Here is a 21,369-nt window from a genome sequence, read left to right as displayed (position 1 = left end):
AGCCTCATTTAATATATTCAGTGGTTTTCAGTTGCTACACTCACGTGTGCACACCCTGATTTTGTTGTACAATGCTCCAGAGCTGCCCCATTTACCAGGAAGGGTAACACACCCCGGCCTTACAGCTACAAGCATTTTACAGCCCTGATTTGCTTTACCTGCCACCACTAACAAACAGCACCAGCAGAAGCCCATACCTGCACGCTCGGCTTGCTCGGCTTGGGGTTCACCACGGCACAGCTGCCCTGCAGAGGACGCAGCATCCCCTTGCCCCGAGCACAGCGCATCCTGCGACGGGCCAGAGCTTCACCTACCCTAGGAAAGACACGTTCCCAAAAGCTGTCCTGGGTGAGGGGGGGGAGGCATCACTATCATCTAACTCCAACTCCTCCTTGCAAAAAAAAAAAATAAAAACAAAAAAAAAGCCACAACCCACCGGTTGCATCTGTGCCAACACAGCTCGCTGCTCAAGCAAAAACGGGGGCAGAGCAACACGCACAGACCCCAAAGGGCCTGCACAGAAAGCACGGCCCCACCAAGCCCCGTGTCTGCCAGCGTCAGGAGGACACTTCAAGGATCCTTTGGTGAGGAAACACCGGTGTGAAAGCTCAGAGTGAGCTGCAGCAAGAGCTGCAGGAACTCCCGGCACCATCCTCGGCTGCCCCATCCCTACCAATTCACATTTAATTCCTGAACACTGTAACCACCGTGGCCTGCCAAACTGGCACTTCAGTCACCGTTTTGTTTGTTGCTTTTTTTTTAAAAAAAAAAAAAAAAAAAAAGTTATTTATTCTACATCATTTCCAGTGTAGCACAAAGGAGAATGGGAAGCTCTTGTTTTCTAGACGTAGGCACCATGCTACACTTAACATCCCGCAGAACATCACCCTGCCGCTCTCCTATGTCACACTTCAGTCAGTGCTAGTCGGGGAAGACTACAGCTAGAGTTTAAGGCACTTCATTCTGAAAGAGATATGCTTGCCTGCCACTTGCAAGTCAATTGTAGGCTGCTACTGAGAAATCCATTCAATCAGTCTAGCTCCTTACACCGTATGTCACCTCCGTAAAACATCTAGGCTTGATATAATACAAGTATAACTACCGTTATTGCATAGGACTACACTTGAGTAGATAATGCACCAAACTACTTTTACAACATTGTTGCGTGTTAAAAATTAATAACATTGTTATCAAGTAACAGTTATTTGCAGATACAGTAATTTACTTTTTTTTTTTTGTTGTTTTTATATCAGCCTCAGTGCTGAAATAAAACACAAATTACTATGACGGGTATATTAACTACATAGTTATGTTTCCAAGCATATTACTACTTCTTTTTTTGTATCACTAAAAATAAATATGTAAGTTCAGTTTTTCTACAAGTTGTTTTATTACCTAATCTACATCTGTACTCTACCTTAAACGTGTTTAAAAACATTTTCAAAGTGAGACTGTAATATACAAAATATTCTCAAAATCTCTCTTAAAACACAGAACCCTGCATAAAAGCTTCCTTTCAAGTGTTTACAAAGAACGCAGAAAACTTCCAATGAGTTTTAAAAATGTCAAAAAAAATGTTGCAATATTAAGAGGCAAAAATCTTACAAATGAAATACAAATATATTTAAAACAAAAAGTTGAGAATAACTAAGGAATCCATGCAAATCAGAATAAACTGTACATTGCAATTTAAAAAAAATAAAGCCAATTAGATATGTACAACACGATGTGCCCAGCTGATAAAACATATCAACTTTTTTTGTCCAAAGAGTGTATACCAACCTATAGTGCTCCTTCTTGGTTTATTGTTGGCGAGCCATCATTGCATGTTACAAAACAAAACTAAAGTCTAAAAGAAAGTTGTACCATGATCAAAAGGAAAACCCAAATCAGCTCAGAGTAAAATTAAAGAGCACTCTGAGAAAGAGACTCACTTCTCCCTGCAATTTCTATTTCATTTTCAGCAACAGCATTTTATACCACAATCAACACAATCAGGATGTCTTAACACTTTTTTTTTTTTTGTATTCTGAATGGAATAGAGTGGCTTGTTGTTTTTTCCCTAAACACTTGTCTATAAAGACTAAAGTTTGATGGACACTGTATCTTTAAGGCAGCACTATTAAATCAATACAATTACAAATTGGACTTGTTTTTTGGTATCTTTACATTCTTTAAATTTACATTTTGTCTCCAAGTGAATAGGTTGCATTTACAGTTCTATGACTCCCACCCCCCAGTAGAAAGACTCTTCATTTGTAATTCTATTGCTTTGAGTAGATTTGACCAGTTCAAAGTTCTTGGCGAATCCAGTTCACAGATACTGTACATATGCTGTACAATATATTTGGAGGCATTGGTAGTTTTAAAATAGAATATACAAGTTTCTTCACAAAAAAATCTAAAAAAAATCCTATATATATAATATATACACACACGCACACACACTGGGCTACTGATGAAGCACAAGAAAAAAAATCAAAAAAAATCTACAAAAGGCAAATTATTTCATCTACTGATCAAGAAACAAAGCAGTTTATGAAAGGTGTGCCAAGTATTTGCTAACAAGCATGGTCGGTGTCCTCCATGCTCACACTGCTCCGCCTGCTACTCGTTTTCGATGCTCCGGGAGACACGGAGGAAAGTAGCGGGTCAGTTACTCCTACGGGAGAGAGGGTATCGTCCATCAAGATATCTTCCAGTTTGGATCCCATTTTTGTAGGAACACTGTAAGTGCCGGTCGGTTCAGTCATGTTTCCGAGGTTGTCACTGAAGGTGATGGTACCGTCAGTGAGATCAAGGGTGGTCGTGCAAGACAGGTCTGTGTGGTGCGGCATGATGTCTTGGTTGCAGTTGTCCAGCGCGGGTTCTTGTTTGATGACCCTGTTGACCATATCAGGGGAGCAAAGGCCGGTGGATGGCACAAGGGACAGTCCATGTGCCCGAGCTTGCATCTCAAGTTCCTGTGAAGGAGGATAAAGGAGAAATTAAAAATAATAAAAAAATGAAAGCAACATTTGTCATCTTACAAGCTTGTGTATTATGACTTATAGTTCTCTTCTGTTAGATATGAAATGTTTCCTCCCTTTCCAATGGTGACAAATGTTTGCACCCTGTACATTTCTGCACTGCAGATTTTCAACCAAATAACATTCTCTTGAAGAGGTGGATGAATGCTACCAAACACAGGTCCTTCACAGTTCTCAGAACCTACCCAGACACGAAACCCAGTGCCCTGCAGAACAGACACGTTGCCCCTCAGACTCCTTTCTCAAACCAGTGCCAGGGTGGGGAAGCTTGGCGTCATGTTGGGGAAGGAAAGCATTTCAAAAATTGAAAAAAGTGAAACAGCAGAAGTGAAGACTTAGTGCTTTTCAGAAGTTATGTATGAAAGCAGAGTGTGTCTATACAAGGTAGCTACTTCTTTCCGAGACACTGCAAGGGACATCGCACACCCTACAGCTCTGGTTAGGAGGAAAGTGAAGATGTCAGCCCAATCTGAGCAACACTACTCCTGCAATAAAAACATACAGGAAGGTCACAGGAAGGCTTTAGACTTCACATGCAACTAGGATTCTTTGAATCTTTAGGAAAGGCTTAAATCCCACCTTCACGTTTAATCGCAGGCACATTTGACTGAAGGAAGATAATACAAGAATGCACTTAAATGTCCTGTTTCAAATACAGCTGCAAGAAAGGTTTTTGGTTCTACTTATGCATTATATTAAGCAATCACAATCACTGTTGTGATTGCACTGTTCCTGGATATTCTTATCACAGAGGTTGATTAACAGCCTCTTCCATTTCCAGGCTAAGACAACAAGCTTGCAGTGGCACACTGCGAAAGCCACAGAGAAGGTGGAAAAGAAGCACTTCCAGCAGCTAATGTGCCAAAATCAGAATACAGAGGAATTCCTTCATCAGAACCAACATAAAAAGGGAAAATATGGAGATCAGGTTATTTACTGGCAGATGTATTACCCATTATTCCAGGGTTGTTTGTTTGTGTTTTTTTCCCTCATTGAAAAGGGAACCAGAGCAGATGGGTAATGCAAAGGAAGATGAAAGATGCTTAAAAAGCAATCTGACTTCACTTTGAAATACCACTGCTTGATGTTGCTCTGCAGAAGCGCCATGCTTCTTTATCTTCTCATTCGAGCAAGCAGATTGCTCAGCGAGGTACAAAAGCTACGCTGAAGCTCATGCCAGCCTGTTCTATTTTAAATCTGTTTGCTGCCAGACTTGACTCTCAGGTATTTCAAGCTTCGTTATCTGCTCTGTGGATTAACTGGTTCAGGGCTCTCCTGTAGCCAGCCCTGCGCACAGCAACCTGCAGAAGGGCTCAGCTGATTGAGCTGCAAGTGAGCACTAACACGAGAGTATCTGTGGCTCACAGTCCAGCAGCATCGCTGTCTTTGTGTTATGTGTTCTTACACCCAGTTCTACACGTTTCTTGAATTAACCTTTTTTGGAGAGGGGTGGATATCCAGCTATCCTGGAAAACAGGGTTGATAACAAAAGCTGTACAGGCTTCTAGGATAAGGTTACCTATCCAGTTTGAGGTGGAGCCAAGGGATTTTATGAGAGAAATGAAGTTCCCACCCCAAAACTGCTGTGTAATACAGCCTATTGGGAATTTGGGTGAAGCTAAGAATGCAACAGCCCATGATGAAGACAGAAGAAGGAGGGGAAGATATATTCATGCCCCCCACTGCTCCCTCCAGTGTTGAGGAGGAAAGCTGTTCTAATCCTACAGTCTTTAAGGAACAGAGAAGAACAAATTACAGCTCCTTGGACAGAAAGCATCAACAACTACAAAAATAGCCCTACATCCATAGCTCCTGGTTGTCCTGCTTCAAAAAACTCTTGGGGCTCTCACATTCAGGCTGCAATTCCTCTCAGACTCAAAGCAGACTCAACTTTTAACACAGCTGCCAGGAACCCAATGCTGCAGTGACAACCATACTTCCCGCTGCCCACTTTGACCTGTGAGCAATGTTTACCCCGCAAACAGAAAGCAGATGACAGACTCCTGCAGAATGACTCCTGCTGTCAGAGGAAGGCTCAGATGTGGAAGACTCCAGACTGCGTTGCCTCTCTGACAGGCAGGGCCTACATTGTCCTGACAGAATTAAGGAAACCCACAAGCAAAACAGATGTTGTTCATTGCTACTTTCAGAAACAGCTTCAGAAGAGGACACACCACTACAGCTCCAAGTCCACAAAACTCCGCAGGCACAACTAAAGCACAACAGACAGCTGAACTGAACTTGATTACTATCAACAAATAGATCATACATGAAGTCCTGGTTCTGGTCTGTCACTCAGAAAAAAAAATATTACCACATAGATCTTTTTTATAGTATGGTTTGCAACTTATGTTAGCTATCCTAGAACACAACCAGACCAGCCACAAGTGCTTTAACCGAATATTGAGGAGTTTAGGGGCCAGGGAGGAGTGGGCAGAGGAGGATTATTTTATCTGGTTATTTTTTGGTGTGATTTTATTTACTTTAACTAATGGATCCTGATAATTCTGGAAAAATTCTGCAGGCATCTCAGTACGGGTCACTATTAATTAAAACAGTGGTTCCACCTAACCCAAATCCTTATAAAGGACCTTCAGTTGCATCTGTTTGCAGCCACACACTACAACATCAAGAGCATTTGCAGGTTAAGTATCCACAAACCTGTATTCTGAGCAGCAGATGCCTGTTGGCATGTTCCAATTTCTTCTGCCTGTTCTCAAGTTCCTTTGTGCGTTGCTGTTCTCTTTGAAGCTTACGAATGTAGTCCACTGATGCTTTCAGAATAGTTCCCTTATTCCAGCGCATATCCCTTCGAAATCAACACAAAAGGAGAGGTTAAGGCTCCCGTGGGGACTTCATGCTGCAGCCAGTACCTTCAGAGCAGCAGCTGTGATTCCACCCCACGTTATCTAACAGCCAGCTAATCCAATATTCCTTCCAAGCTGATGAATGCAGGAGGCTTTTGAAATGCACTAGAGGGGGCCAGAGCACTGCTACTGCAAGGCAGCGAGCACCGTCCCAGCTGAAGGAGAGAGCCCAGGCGCTGCTCAGTAGTGGTTTGGGACTCCCCACAGCCCTTTGGGCCAGAGGGATGAGCCCCAGCCTTCTGCAAGCACTGCAGAGACTGAAGACCAAGGTCTCCTTTCATTGCCTTCTGCGAGGCTGCACAAAAACCCCACAGGACACCACTCAAACCATATTACTTGCTGTCTGGGCGATGCCTGATTTCAGGCAGGTAATTAAAAGACTGCAGGGGAACTCGAATTCATAAAGGACCTTATAGGAATTGGTGTTTCTGTGGGAGGAAGACCCGAGGCCGTGCAGCTCCCAAGCAGCAACAAGCAACAGTCCTCCTGGTGGCACTGTGCCACAGCGGGGTCCCAGCAGGAAGAGCAGAGCCCAGCACAGTGTGTTTGGATGCTTTACGCTTAACTCTTGCTAAAAATATAAATGCTGTGTTGCAACCGAGGTGTGACCTTCAGTGAGGGGGGTACAGGGCTCCCATATTGCCCCTCCCACATTATTCCTACAACGCACAAAAGGGTGCCTGAGTTGTCTTCTCCCCTGTGCTTTTTTTTTTTTTTTTTTTTAATAAGGAGAAAGTTTAGCACAGTGTACAGACCAAAGATCCACCTGTTCCGTCGGTTGAAAATGTGCAACATTACCTTGCCTTAAAGGAAGCTAAAGAGCCTCTCTAAATAGTATGTATTAGTTAAAATAAGAAAAAGTCTGCCCCAAAGCCTCACTGGGCATTGATTCACATTTAAGTGACATTTTCAAGCTCCAGAGCAAGAGAGGGGTTCGTTGCTATTGAAGCAGCATTAGATAAATGCCAAGACAAATCCGTAACACTGAAATTACCTAAAAAGAACTACAACCTGCCTTTCTGGGAAATTACCACAAACACAGCAAATGATCAGTTTAACAGACACAGACCTACAGTCTTTTTTTCTTTCATATCTCTCTTGGAGGGATGGAGAATATGACGGCTTCCCAGAGGAACTGCCCTCCACTTCTACAAAAAGAAGGGTCTGTTCTGTCTTGCCAAGCTATGACATCTAATAAATTCAAAGGATCGCTTAGCAAGACAAGCAGCTATGTAGTCAGCTGAGCAGCTGGACTAGACTATGCGTTCACATCCTGACAGCTCTCTTGCTGGTACGGCGGTCACTCACAGCATCAGCCCCAACGCTGCCAAAGCACAGGGCCCTAACAAGATGCTGAGCTGCTGCCAGGGTTCTGTGACTATTTTGTGACAAAATAACCAAATTAAGAACCTTCAAACACTTCTACTGCCACAGAAAGCCAACATCAAAAGAGAAAACTCAGGATTTTATGATTTTCTCTCCCCTAAGATTTATTTTAAAAACAACAACCACCACCCTCCCTTCCACAGACCCCTGGGCACATCATACTTACGGGTCATTTGACTTGGGTATCAAAGTGCCTAGTTCTTTTATACGATCGTTAATATTAAATCTTCTTCTTCGTTCAACTTTAGGAAAAACAGCACAGATGTTACAAGTCATATCCACTTAATTACAAAGTATAAAGCTTTTAATTAAAGATTTCTTTAAGTGCCTTTGAAATTGTTGCCTGAAGCTTAAAATCTAGTGACAATATAGTAATTTATTTTGCTCTTCTACACATAGAGGCAGAAGTTGTGTCTACGCTTTAAAAATGTGGGACTGTTGAAGTGGCAAGATCTAAAGTGAGACTCTAAAAATATGATGGCTGTGTTAGCACAGGACTCCAATAAAAATAATGAAAAGCGTTTGTCTTCCAAGGGGAAAGTATCACAAAAATTTGGAGACAAAAGTTTATTGCCCAGGAAAATCCCAAAGCAGGAGAAGGGACAAAAAGTATAGGCATGTTTATGTATTCTTTCAGATTCAACACTTAAGAGTACATAAAAATAATCGAACCTAAAGATCAACTTTCTTGCATTAGCTTTTCATGTTATTACAAAAGCTTACTGAAAAGGCTTCTGAATAGCCCAAGGCATAAAAGAGCACCTTTTTTTTCTATTAATACAAAAGACTCTTAAGTTGTCTTTTGATACTTAAGTCATGAGATGCTCGTTGTTTTATTTTCCTTTTCTAAACTCAGAAATGAGTGCTCCCTTCAAACTGGAATTTATAAAATTGTCACAGTGAGGATGTGCACTGGTGTTTAAAGTCATAAGCTAACTGTCTACCTTAAATTGTAGTGCTTTTGTTCTGTTTTTAAAAAGCAAAAAATCACAAGGGGAATTTGTTGAAAGCAATTGGATGAGATGTTCCCAGTAATTTTACTGGTTAACACCACGTCTGAGTGCATACTTCCAAGAAGTCCAGATAAACAGATCATTACTTGGAATTAGACCACCCAGACCATTTCACTTTTTTGGAAAACGGTTTAAAATTGAAGAGTAGATTTAAGTACGCACTTCAGGAGTATCAGGGGCATTTGATCTATGGGCATAACATAATGAACCAGTATTACACAGAGTGGCTTATTCAGATTTAAAATGCTCACATTCCAACACTCAAGAACAACTATGATCATTATTAAAATTGGTGTAAAAAGCAAAGAACCAAACTTACTCAAGTTGTGATTGTCTTTCTTTTGCCTCTCCTTAGCCAATGCTCTTGCTTCTGACTCTGTAGGAAAAATACATGCTGTGCATGTGAATGAGGTAATTAGAATTAAAGTAATTCAAACAACATTTCAGTTTGTGAAACTTTTGTGAAGGAAGCCTGATCAGCAACTGGCAAACAAATCATTACAGCCTTTCCGTAAAGTGAGAAGGGCCTGTCGCATACACTGTGTTTGCTGAAATCCAGAGCTGGTATTCAGCTTTACCCCTGTACCTGCAGAGCTTTTGTTCCCACACTTCCTATGCTGACTTCTGTGATGAGAACGTTTCCCACGGAGGCCCTGATTCAGCAAGGTATTTGAGGACAACAAATTGCTGAAATCCAACATACCTGCTCCTACGTACACATGCAGACAACATGCTTATGTACCACACAGAGGCTGAACCAGAGGAACAACATGCTTACTGCATTGCTACCTGCACAGGATGTGAAGCAGCCAGGAGTCAGCAGCTCCGCTTGCTGGAATTGAGACTATGTCCTTTTGTGGCAACATGTGCACATCACCACGGCACTCAAGGTACGACTTAAGTGACCTACTAAAAATGCTGTGTTTTCCAGCTATATTAATTGTTCCCATTATATCAAAAAAGTTTTAAAAAAATCAACACCTTTATTGGCAAATCTCAGATCACAACTGTTCTTAACTTTGGTCCACACATTTATTACTCAGACTTGAGCGCATAATAGTTCAGGCAAACACATAACTAAGCTTGGGAAGAAAACCCTTCACTCAAACAATTTTATTTTCTGTATTATTTTCTTTTTATGGAATATGGATTATGTCCCATTCAAGCCACAGTAACTGGTGATGAGGGTTTGTTTCCCTTGGAGTACGGGAAGTTACCCCAGCATTACGTGCAGTGTAATAAAGGCATAACCTTCGTAATACTAGGCTCCCAAAGGATCCCTCCCAAAAAAGCTTGAAAGATTATTCCATGTCTTAATAAAATCTGTGCTTAGTCTGACATTGCATTATGAAACAGATATGAGGTTTGTAAGGCCAAAAGTGATTGAAACTGCACTCCCAGCTGAGCAGGATTCCCATTAAATGCTTCAGTAACTACAGCTGACAACTCACAACTACCATCAGCATCAGATGCTAGGAAACAGACTTGATTTTTCTTAGTTCTTTATCATTTCGATATTTATAAAGTAGAAAGCAATATTTAAGTCTAGCATTTGTTAAAAACTAAACTCTCTTCAACCTAGTTCCAACAGAAATATCAAGAAATAGAGAACCAAAAGCTTTTCTACATTTCTACGTTCAGAGATTAAACTCCAGCCTCTAAATAAAACTTCTGTGACAAGAGGAAGCCTTTCCTGGAGTTCTGTCTATGATAACATACCGATATTAAAAGTCACCGTTTGTGATAGTCAAAGGCTTGGCCAGATCAACATCAAGGTGACTGCTGTTAAATTTCAGTTTAATTCCTAAACTTAGGACAAGTTAAATGCAAAACGCTTTTTCTCTTAATCTATGGTAGCAGATAACTAAATTGCTTGTTTATACACGTGAAGGTAGCACATAGATCTCAACTAAGCTAAATGTCTATTTTGACACACTGAGGACTTCTGTAAGACCACTTCATTCACTAATTTCCCCTCTTTCTGCCTTCTTTGCCCAATGTCTTACACAATCACCTAAAGTGAATCCATCAGCCTAGACACATGGCAAGTTGAGTGTTTAGCTTGCAGCCTACAGCCACTTGTAGCTTTCTGTAACTGAGGCAATGAAGCTGTCTGTAATGTAGGACCCTGAGTAGATCTCATCACCTCCCACCCTCCTCTTAACATAGTTCTACATGCTGTTGAAGTTTTTCTTTCTCTAGCAGCCACTAGTCATTTTGCACTTTGTGTATCTTCCTTTGGCGCAGAGCTCAAATTCTGCGCACTCATACAAAATGCAAATATCCACCAGCTCAGAGACGTGGCATTTCCTCCAGAGAAGCTCACTCCTGGGCTATTAAAACTGCTCTACTTAAACTAATTCCTGTCCAGAACCTGCTTTGCCACTGAGTCAGCCTGTGAGTTTTCACAACAGAAAGAAGAGAGACAAGAAATAAACTACACCTCTACCAGGTCAGCACACAGCATGACTCTCAGTTGGGCTTAAGAGCAATAATTTCTGCGTATTAATATGATTTTGTCACTGGTTCTAGAATGGATCTCTATTTGTTCATTTGCAGACACCTTTGCTTTGTGTATGTACCCCACGGACTTTGCCTTAATTTGTCACAGTGAATGGACGCATGCAAATACAGCTGTATTGCCAGCTAATACATATAAATAATAAAAAAGAAAGACTGCAAAAAGTAACAATTCATCATTTTTTTAAAAAGAAATTGTAACAGAAATTATGTCCAGTATCACCTGAATTCAAAGCAATTACACCATAGCTCTGAAGTAGTATTTTAGATGTATTTACCTGTGAGCTCCCTTTTTATATTAGGAAGATTAGCTGGACACGAGTTGCTGATGTTTAGTCCTGGAGGCGGCATGCTTTGGTTGCCATAAAGGTCAATCAAATTCCCAGACACAGGCAACTAGAAAAGACAAGGAAGGAGAAAGATCAGTTGGTTTGCCTTATGAAAAACTTTGTACAGAACAAATGAGTTATCACCTGCTAAGAAGTCTGTGCTCTTTTCCACGTGCAAACAGAGCTTGCAGTAAGGTCAGCAAAAATTATGCATATGCATGGGCATGAGGAATAAACCACCTACACTGGTTAAGTTCCATCCTCTCTTCTCAGGAAGGTGCAGACAATACTTTATTATTATTTTTTTGAAATGCAAGGAAGCACAGCTCCATTTAAGTTGAAAAAAAATGAAGAAAGAAGAGGTAATGCCCACTGACAAGTACTGCTGTATTGTTCCTCACAATTGCTCCGCTGAAAGCTAAGATCTGCACCCTCAGCAATTCCAAGAAAAAAATCTGAAAGCGCCTACAGAAGACTCATGGAGGATGCCCCCATTTTTCCAATAACACATGAGTTAAAGTTCTGAGCAAATCATTACAAGCTTGAAAGAGGACACTGTATTCATCAATCACATTTTTCATGTGATTTGAAGGCTATTTACAGAGAGAACGTTTTCATGAGTTTAACTTGTTTTTCACATTGCGTAACAAAAATATGCACCGGTTGGAGGAAGACTGTTTTGACATACATGTCCTCAATTACTCATTCATTCTGTTATTCTTCTTTAGGTATGTTTAAGCAAAGAGATTCATAAGGAAATAGAGTAGTATTCCAACAAGACTTAGCAAAGCTAGCCCTTAACATCACAACGTAAATTTAAAGAAATTCCCGTGTATCCTGAGTGGATTATTTTACCTGCCTATTCTTTGTTTTCAAACTAGGTTTTGAGAAGACAGGTATAAAGTACTTTGATACCTTATCTGAGTAGCAACATTTCTTATCTTTGCTGCAAAGAAAACCAGTCCCTCCAAGACACTGATCCTGCAGAGATTAGACCATTAACTTCACACCCACGTAAATAACGCTGGGGAATACAATGGCGTGAGTCACAGCACGGGCTATTAAACTCCTACTGACAGTCCTTGCCAGACTGAGACAGGAGAAAATTTCTCTGCTACTTAGAGCTACCATAAGAAACGAAGCTGATAATGCACATCTTGAAGTGCCACCACCTAGACGCCATGCTGAGATTTGACAGGAGACTTCTGAACTGACAGAGGCCAACAAAAAAAGGAGGTCCTCTGACTTGGTCTTCAAGTGACAGAGGAAAAACAACCTCAATTCTCAGCAAATCTAGTCCTACAATTTCCTGCACACCACTTCGCTTCTGAATTTCATATAAAAATATATATTAAAAAAAAAAATAAATGTTTTAGTTCCCAGCTGTCCTCCACAGAGTGTGATCCTAGTTGCAACACACCCACATTAATGTCACTGAGACCATTATCTCACTGCTCTACAAAGCCGACCCTCAGATCTTTTGGCCCCTCGACGCATTCGTGACACAGGAGCAGCAGTGGCGTCACACAACCTTCTGACTTGGACGTGCTCTTTCTATTCATGCTCCCAAGTATGGTGAGAGCACAAAGGACTTGTTTGTAGGCCTGGGACTTGAAGTTCAGAACCAGACATGTGAAATCTAACTAGGAATTTCAGAGGAAAAATAAAAAGATACCAGGAACTGGCATCTCAAATCCTGGGTAAAGCAGCTAGGTTGTAACAAAGCATGGAGAACAGTCGAGGTCACCAAGCTGCTTTAATTATTGCAAGATAAACCCTGCGTGTTACGAAAGGATTGTGGATTGGGATTCCACCTCCCTGTCCACAGATGTCAACATCATGTTGGATTTCCATGTAAGGTTCCGTAAGGAACAGTGCAGCAATCACCACAAAAGGGCAGGGGCTGCTGACTGTGCACACCGAGTCCTGCAGGAATGGCTTGCACCAGAAGAACCCACCTGAGAGCTGGGCAACAAAGCGCAAGCAATGCTGATGCATCACTAACTAAAGAAAGATGAAGGGAGAAATTTGCATATCTGATTATCTTTTTAAAATACAGAAACAAATTTTAATGTTTCCTTAAGGCTGTTCGCCGATTTTAGCTAAGACATTTAATACAGCATCTTTCAGATCATCCCCAAGAAATTAATTCACCTTAACTCTCTCTAAAAGTAAATTAAGAGCGGCTTATGCCAGGCCTGGTTTGTTTCCTTCCTTGAGACAGAAAGGTGTGTTTTTATTCACGAGATTTCCTATCATGGAATATGATGGGCTCTAATAAAATGAGCACTCACATTCAGGCCATTCAGGCTCAGTGTGTATCACCGAGGATTCTGTTCCCCAGAAGGTGCTGTGCTGCTCCCTTTACCTACAAGGGCATGCTCAGGGGCAGTCCCTGCAATAAGACTCTTCTACTGCTGGGGTTCAGCTTCCATTCTGACACCTTCCAGCACAGCAGCAAAGCTGGTTAACTTGTGACCTAGTACCAAAGTTTACAAACATGTCCATAGGCCCTGTATTGCAATGAGCCCTTTTCAATTAGGAGGTACTTAGAAACACCCCTCCGCTTGTTCTACACTCAAATCTCTGATTTTGTTTATCAATTAAGTACTGTTACCAAACGTAACAAACTGGTCCTTTCATTCTTTGTTGGTTACGGAACAATAGCAGCCTTTGTTGTAGCCTCAGCACAGCTATTTATAGGTTGCGTCTCTTTAGAAACCATTTCCTCTCTTTATTTTTTTTTCCCAGCTCTACTTAGCTCAGTCTACAGACATCAATTCCTTATTAGTAAAATACTCTGTGTTTTCAGAGCTAAATCTCATTCCAAATGAAAAGTGTTTGTTATGGCAGGCTCGTTTTTCTCCAAACCAATTGTTGAGGAACGTGTCTTGTTTTCCATCACTTCACGACTGGTACCAGGTTAATTCAGAGGCTGAAACATGCTTCTTGCATCGAGCAGTTTAACAGTATTAGTAGACTGCTCCAAGGGCACTATCTAAGGGGGGAGGTTGGTGGGCTGTTTTCTGCAGCATGCACCGTACCTCCAAGAGGGCTGTGGGAATCTGTGGGAGCCAGACTCGGTTACATGACATCAGACAAGTACTGTCAGCAAATGTAAACCTATGCTACAAAAATCGATGCTAAGTGGTAAGCTGTAAATTTTGGCACTAGATAAAAAAGAACGAGACGCCAGCACTGGCAGACATCTACTCAGCCAGATCTAACAGCACTTAAGCCTAAGGCAAAAAATTCACTAGAGCTACCCTCCACAAAAGATCAAAATAAGATTATGCCAGAAGTACGATTATGTTAATGCTCGCAGCAATGTGAACCAGCAAACAGAAGTGGCAACTTGGAGGTAATGCGTGCCTTCCCTTGCTCACCAACTTTCCCATCTCAGCATTCTTGTCCTTTGTCCCAGACTTCCTGGGCGCCCTTCTCCCCATTCAGTTTTAAGCTTTATTCTTTCACCTCTGGTTTGCTTTGAGGGGTTGCTTTTTTTTCCTTTCTTTTTTTCTAATTTTGTACCATCGTTGTTGTCATCTAACTTGGGACTTATCTCCATTTGCAATCAGACTAAACTAAATATACGATATTAGAGCTTCACAGTTAAATTAGAGCAGCTTTGGGCAGGGATGCTAACACTTAAATGTGGCTTACAGTTTCTTATTTGCAAATAATAAGATGGGAACCTGGGGTGCCAAAGATTCCCTCTAGGTTTCCAAAGCCGAGCTTGATGCCCATTAATATACCCATTAATATCAGTGCGTATAAACTTACTTCTGTTAGTTCAATTCACTCCTCTGCTATAATCTTCCCACTGACTAACCTGAGTTTGAATTAAAAAAAAGCAAAATTGTCCTATGTATTCCCTCAACCTGACTCCAGCTTGCATTTTTGAACTCACATTCTTCACTGCAATTGTATACCTTAAGATCATAGATCTTCAAAGAAAAGCTCATTATTCTCCACAGACAGTGCACTAACTGCTTAACTGCTCAGAGAAAAAAAAAAAGTGACACTCCAGTTGCACATTCACTTGAGGAGCAGTGATAAGGCTTAATGGGGAAAGCAAAAGGAAGGGAGCATTGTACCGTGTTTGCCATCTGCAGGGCCGGGTCCATCAAGCCAAGGATTTCTTCATTGTAGCTTGATTCTAGACTAATTATGTCATCGATCACATCGTCCATCTGCAATAGTAAAGGTGAACAATAAAAAATAGAACAGTTATCAAAACCAAGAAGGAACAAAGGTCTAACAAAGCACTTCAGCAACACACGGGTTCTCTGCAGTACGGGCCAAAGCAGAGGTCTGTGCAATTCTGCCATACTCCAAATCCAATCCCCCTGACATAACTCTCCCTATCCAGCTAGGGCTGTCAGACCACAACAAAGCTTGAGGCTTCATGATCTGTTCCACACCTCCCATCAGCAGTTACCTGCCCACGGACAGCTGTTCCTCCCAGGAACAGCAGAGGATATTGGTGCCTGTACAACACGCCTCACTAAGGATGTGGAACCCTCTCCCTGGTTCTGCACCGGCCCCGCCACCTTCTCATCTCCAAACACAGGGCTCCAGCACTGCCTGCCCACCTTCCACCTCGATCATGCAGGTGTGGGACAAAAAGTGACTTACAGGCTGTAATGCCTGAGCCCTGGCATCTGCAGGGGGGAGGAGAAGACTTGCTGCTGAAAGGCTGCCCTCCCTCAACGGGGGAACCTGGTTTATTTCCTAATATTCCCTCCCAGGAAGCACCACCCAAGAGTAGCTCAGTGATGATTCTAGGTGGTGCAAACAGTTTTTGGGGCTGGGCTGGAGGGTTCCTCCATAAGTTCCTACATGGTCAGGTGGAAGACAGTCCTCCAAAGCACCGCTTAGATGCTCTGAGCTGACCTGCAGCTTGCACCTATTTCTTTTTGGATCACTATAAAAAAATAAGCTTAAGTAACGCTAATTAAAAATAATAATAATTTCAAAAAAAATGTAAAATTGATAGTGCAAAGAGTAGTTTAGGGGATTTTCGTATCAGCGCAATAAAGTATGATCAGAATGAATTACACTGGCTGAAAGTGAGGGCAAGAAAGGAAACAATAGTTACAGCCCATATCTGAAGTCTTGTTACTAAAATAAAATGCAGTCTGATCAAAATAATAATAATAAAAAATACAAATAATTTAAAAAATGACTACTGAGGACAAAATTACCATGGATGGATTAAAGCCTTCTCTCTCTACCTCCCCCTTAAGTGCAGGTGTGATCTGCGTAGAAATGGGCTCTTAGAAACTATCTCAGCAGCAACACATACATGCAGCTTGGGGGAAAAACTGCTTTAAAAACGACTTCCTGAAGTGAGATTCTAAAACACCCTTGATAATGTTCTTCTGCTATAGTGTTAGAGTTCTTGTTACAGTTCTGAAAAGGGTTAACACTTTTCTAGACGTTTTAATGCACTTGATATCAATGGTAATATGCAAGGACATGGCAGATTTGTAATGTAAGTGGGGGTTATGTTGTTTCATTTCTTAAATACATTTTACATTCAACTTGTTAAATACATTACTGGTCAAGTTTACTATTTAGCATAAGTTCAAAGAAACATTCTCATTGGAAAGGTGTTCAGTGCTCCAACTCCTGTGTCATCCAGTACCTGCATGCATGATGCTCGTGAGTGTGTATTCAGAGCCGGGCACTCACTCTCAACCCTGCTTTGCTCTTCAAATTTATAAAATCCCTGCAGAAATAAAAAGGAAAAAAAAAAAAGCAAAGCATGGATCTGAGTTCATGGCACAGTCTCAGTCCCAAAAAGAGCACGATTGAAACAGTGTCATGCACACATGTGCCTGATGACACAGCAAAGTGAAGCTGTAAATAACTTGAGAAAAAAACTGTGGTACAAGTGAGATGATAGGATGGAACTTGGATTTTCACTTAGTTTAAAACTATGGAGCACAAGTAATTCCTCTTGCATGTGTAAAAGCCATTTTTAAATAACTGTTTTTGGAGTTGGATAAATTTTTCCTCACAGAGTGCATCTGTATTAAAATTCTGGCACAAAGGCTCAGAGGAAGGATGAGGAACAAAGGGAGCTCTATAATTCTCTCTCGTTTGCCAAGTCGCTAAAATATTGACATGATTCTTTTACTTGCTAATGTCTTTCAAATAACCTTTATTTTGCACCTCAGCACATACAACAGCCAACGAAGTTTTTGCCAGCAAAGGTTTAAGACAAGATTGTGAACGACTTCTAGGCATAGAAGCCTCAAATCTGCAGCGCAGAAACAGCAAATTGGAAACATTTTAGGATATACTAGCTCAGATAATCTGGTGTTGAAACTAAGCAAGAGACTTGCTCAAATTTTAGTCCAAATATTTCTAAAACCCTAAAATATTTAAAAAAAAAAGTCTGTTGTTTTTCAGTTATTTTTGTTATGCTCTTTGCTCTTTCTACACTGAATGGGCCATAAATAACATTATTCCAGAAAGCTACAGCTAACAAAACTGCTTTGTATTCTCCAAAGGTCAACTATTCACTGCGTGCATCAAGCAAGCAAAAAAAAAAAAAAAATAGAAGTTTTAATAAGCATAAACTAGCTAAAATAGTTCAAAAAAGGAAATTACATGACAGAGGGTTTTTTTTTTGTTTGTTTCTTGCCCTAATGTTTTATACAAATACATATTCATCAGGCAGGCAAAGAAGCATTAATTGCATTTTCTAAGTGAGCAGTTCAGAAAAGAAGATAAACGTAACATCGTAATTAGCAAATATGGTTTGAAACAGAAAGAAAGCAGAATGCAATTCTGTTTCACTGAAGAGTATGCACAACAAGCGTGTATTACCTCTTTTTCACAGTTGGAGTTAAGCGTAAGCATGGCCATCGGGCTGTTGGGCGCGCTGCTTCCAGTTCCAGGCGGCATGACATGATCACCGGGCTGGTTTGGACATGGCAAGCTCAGGGCTTGGTTGGCGTGTTTATTTGCTAGAGTGGTAGAGAGGTACTGCTTTACCTGCTGCCGCTGGGCTTGCTGGATATGGTACTTGGTTGGGTTCTCAAGGTGAGTCTGCACCTGTGTGACAGGAGTTAGGAAAGGGCTTTATTGTTTTACAACGTCATTACATGTGGCATCGATCTGAGCTATATACATTTGTGACACAGACCAGCTAAGCATTTGACTCAAAGTTACAAACCCGTGCGGCTCCAAGGAACTCAACAGGGCTTCACTAATTCACGTTCAGTGGCAAGGAATGAGTTCCTGAGAGAATGTTCCAATAACTGACTTATTAACAGGAAAGCAACGAGTTCCACTTCTCTTCCACATGGTGAGATTTCCCACTTAAAATCAATGCTCCAGTTTTCCAGTTCACACAGACACTCTGCAACAGGTACTTCTCTGTTCAGACCTTCAGCAACACAATGTTTAATTTTCACCAAAATATGGAGAAATAAGTGCCACAGCAGGACTCGTTTTACTTGTCAATAGCTCCTAATAAAAGCTAAATAGTATCAACCGCTATCCTCTATCAGATTTCAAGTAAGGGACAGATTTAATTATTTGTTGTTGGTTTTTCTTTCGCTTTTTAAAATATCAAATACGTTGTTAAAAAAAAAAAGTAATGTGCCATTTTTTGTCTCCAGATGATTTATAACTCAGATATATGGCCTAAGTCACCTACAAGTAAGACAGCATGTTTAAAAAATACGTTACACAAAGAAGATGCAAGAAAAGCAGCGTCTCCGGTCAGATCAATCACTGTCCTCAGCAGCAGCCATTTTTGTATTTAAGATAAACTTTCCAGCACTTAGAAATATTTTCACATATAAAATATGAAAAAAGCATGCCAAGCTATTCTCTTTCACTCTAAATAAGCACGAGAAGAAAAGCCTTTTGTGTTTTTAATGGAAAAAACATCACCATATCTTGGAAACGCCGTCACCTTTCTTTGATCATTAATATCTTGATCAAAAGGTAGAAAACAAACAAGTAAAATAATACTCTGAAAAGTTTGTTAGTTTTGAACAGTTACAGAGTCACAGAATTTTCTAGGTTGGAAGAGACCTCAAGGTCATCGAGTCCAACCTCCAACCTAACGCTAAACTAGCAAAGTGACTTCTATTACCGTTACAACTGACCGTGCACGTTCCCCACTCATTTCTGTGGAAGATATTAAAGCAAACTAGATAAAAGAGGAAAAGGATTTTCTGTCCACTGTAAGCCTTCTTAGCAAGAGCTTTTAAAATAAGTCTGCAAATAACTCACCTGATAATGATTATACTCAAGCATTTCCAGCATAATACTTATAGGTTGTGAGAGAAGTGACTGCAATATCCTTTGCTTTATGCTACTCCAGTCTGAGCGATTCACATATGGAAGCACCATAAACAAGCTGCCCCAAACCAGCAGCAGAAACTGGAACGCCACTGCTCAGACTTATAGTAACCTCCGCTAATTAGCTACGCATGTAGAGAAACAAACAGTTCACACAGGGGCTGTGCAAGTTTAGCCCTAAGTATTGGTATTTTTTCCCTGGCTTTGACGTCATGCTTTTTCATAAACATAAAAGGACCTTTTAAGTGATGGCCTATCAAAGTCAGATTGACAGTTTGCTCAAGGCTAACTCGCTATTCATCTTTCGTTCCAGTCATACTGATAGACAATGGTATTTTTCTTTAGCAGTAAGGTTAAAAGTTTTTAAGTACAGAGGAAGAAATAACTGAACGAATGCCCTACGAGCCCAACGCACATCCACCAGCCGTGGGGCGCTGGATGAGCCCACGGGGCTATGCAGCCCTGGCGCAGCAGGGAGCCACAGCAGCCCATGGCCCTGCCCTCGGCACCCGCTGCTCCGGGCACCAGCTGCACCCAGGACCTGCAGCTCCACAGGGAGGTTTTCGGGATTTCAAGGAGCTGTGCTGCTTCTTCAGCCTCCTTTGTGCCCATTCAGTCTGTCCCAGCTTTCAGCAGCAAGGCTTCCAGTGTAGGAAGGGTTGACAACGGGCTAAAGCACACTGCAAATATACCTCTGTCCACCCAACACCATTACTGCACGCAGTCCCTACACCTCCCAGACCTTTCTTATCCTTGCTACTCAATTGCTTGACGGAAGCGTTGTGCTGAAGCACATGCATCTGATGTTGCTCTACTTGTGCTGTTTTCCAAAGTCTGCTGCACAGAGAAACATACTTCAGATAGGGTGTTAAGAGAGCTTAACCTGATTTGTTGCACCAAGTCCCAACACAGTCCGGCAGCCTGCTACGCTAAGTGCAGTGCTTGCTTTGCGAGTCCCAAGCAGTGTTATCGATTTTCATATCACCGGTGGTAAGAGTTCTGCTACCCAGATAAACCTATTTTTCACTTAAATTTTCATCTTCCAAGTAGATGAAGTTATCATTAAATAAGTTCACTTTTGTAACCCTTATCTTAGAGTACATTATTTTAAAAACAAGCCTTACTCATCTTACAGTATTCGCACAGTCCTTTTCCTTCCCCAGCATCAAAAACCACTTGTGCTCCCTCAGCCAGAACGAGGGACAGAACTAAGCCTCCTCCCTGCATCAACCACAGATCCATGCTCCCAGGAGAGGGACAAGCAAAATTCCAGGATCCACATCTCCACTGGCACAAAACTGCTCCCCAGGCTTGCTGCACAAGTGCTCTGCACTGTGCCTGCGTACAGGTCCCTGCTTCACCCAGCACACACACGCACGCCTTGGCCTCTTCCTTCTCACTGCTAAGGTCAGGCATCAAGACTTCTGTATTAGAAATGGCTAAAGAGTAAATCAGCAGTAACAAAGCTTACAATGAAAGGCAAAGCTGGGATCCTGCACACTGCCTGATGGAACAGATCCGTGCTGATGTATTTGTCTGCCGTTTGCCTGTAAGGACTCCCGGCCCTATTGTCTGAACCTGCAGGCTGATGATACGAGAGCTTGCAAAATGTGCAAGTATCATCACAATTTACAGAGGTACTAATACCCCAAACTGACTCCACGACACAGAAAGTTTTGAAACACATGCTGCTGCCTACATGACATCAGAATCTTGTTGGCTAAACAAACACTAGAAAACAAAACATCCTACTACTATTTTTTTTGTCTTATTTTGCTGCTCCATAATACTTTTTTTTTTTTAATAGGCTGTGCCAGCCTTTGTTGCAGGGAAGGCAAGAAAAAAGATGTGAAATTCAGTTTTAGAAAGAACACAGCTCCTTTTAAATTCCAGCAGA

General features: G+C 41.4%; 1 protein-coding gene across 4 annotated transcripts in view; it reads right to left on the bottom strand.

Moving 5' to 3' along the window:
• Positions 1–2,445: 2,445 nt before the first annotated feature.
• The window catches only part of MITF (melanocyte inducing transcription factor), a 92,794-nt gene continuing 73,870 nt past the window's right edge, over positions 2,446–21,369 (bottom strand). The window contains exons 3-10 of one of the 4 annotated variants that reach the window (XM_032194428.1): positions 17,985–18,212; positions 16,795–16,878; positions 15,242–15,337; positions 11,094–11,211; positions 8,615–8,689; positions 7,449–7,524; positions 5,691–5,838; positions 2,446–2,963 (exon numbers count right to left, since the gene is read on the bottom strand). In XM_032194428.1, coding sequence (XP_032050319.1) covers positions 2,562–2,963; positions 5,691–5,838; positions 7,449–7,524; positions 8,615–8,689; positions 11,094–11,211; positions 15,242–15,337; positions 16,795–16,878; positions 17,985–18,212 — 1,227 coding nt within the window. In that variant the 3' untranslated portion in view covers positions 2,446–2,561. The remainder of the gene's footprint in view (positions 2,964–5,690; positions 5,839–7,448; positions 7,525–8,614; positions 8,690–11,093; positions 11,212–15,241; positions 15,338–16,794; positions 16,879–17,984; positions 18,213–21,369) is intronic. The other 3 variants (XM_032194429.1, XM_032194430.1, XM_032194431.1) reach the window with 3 other exon arrangements.

This window comes from Aythya fuligula, chromosome 10 (genome assembly GCF_009819795.1).
Source record: "Aythya fuligula isolate bAytFul2 chromosome 10, bAytFul2.pri, whole genome shotgun sequence".
Lineage (NCBI taxonomy): Eukaryota > Metazoa > Chordata > Aves > Anseriformes > Anatidae > Aythya > Aythya fuligula.
Note: the sequence above shows the minus strand (reverse complement) of the source record. Positions and strands in the feature narration are given on the sequence as shown.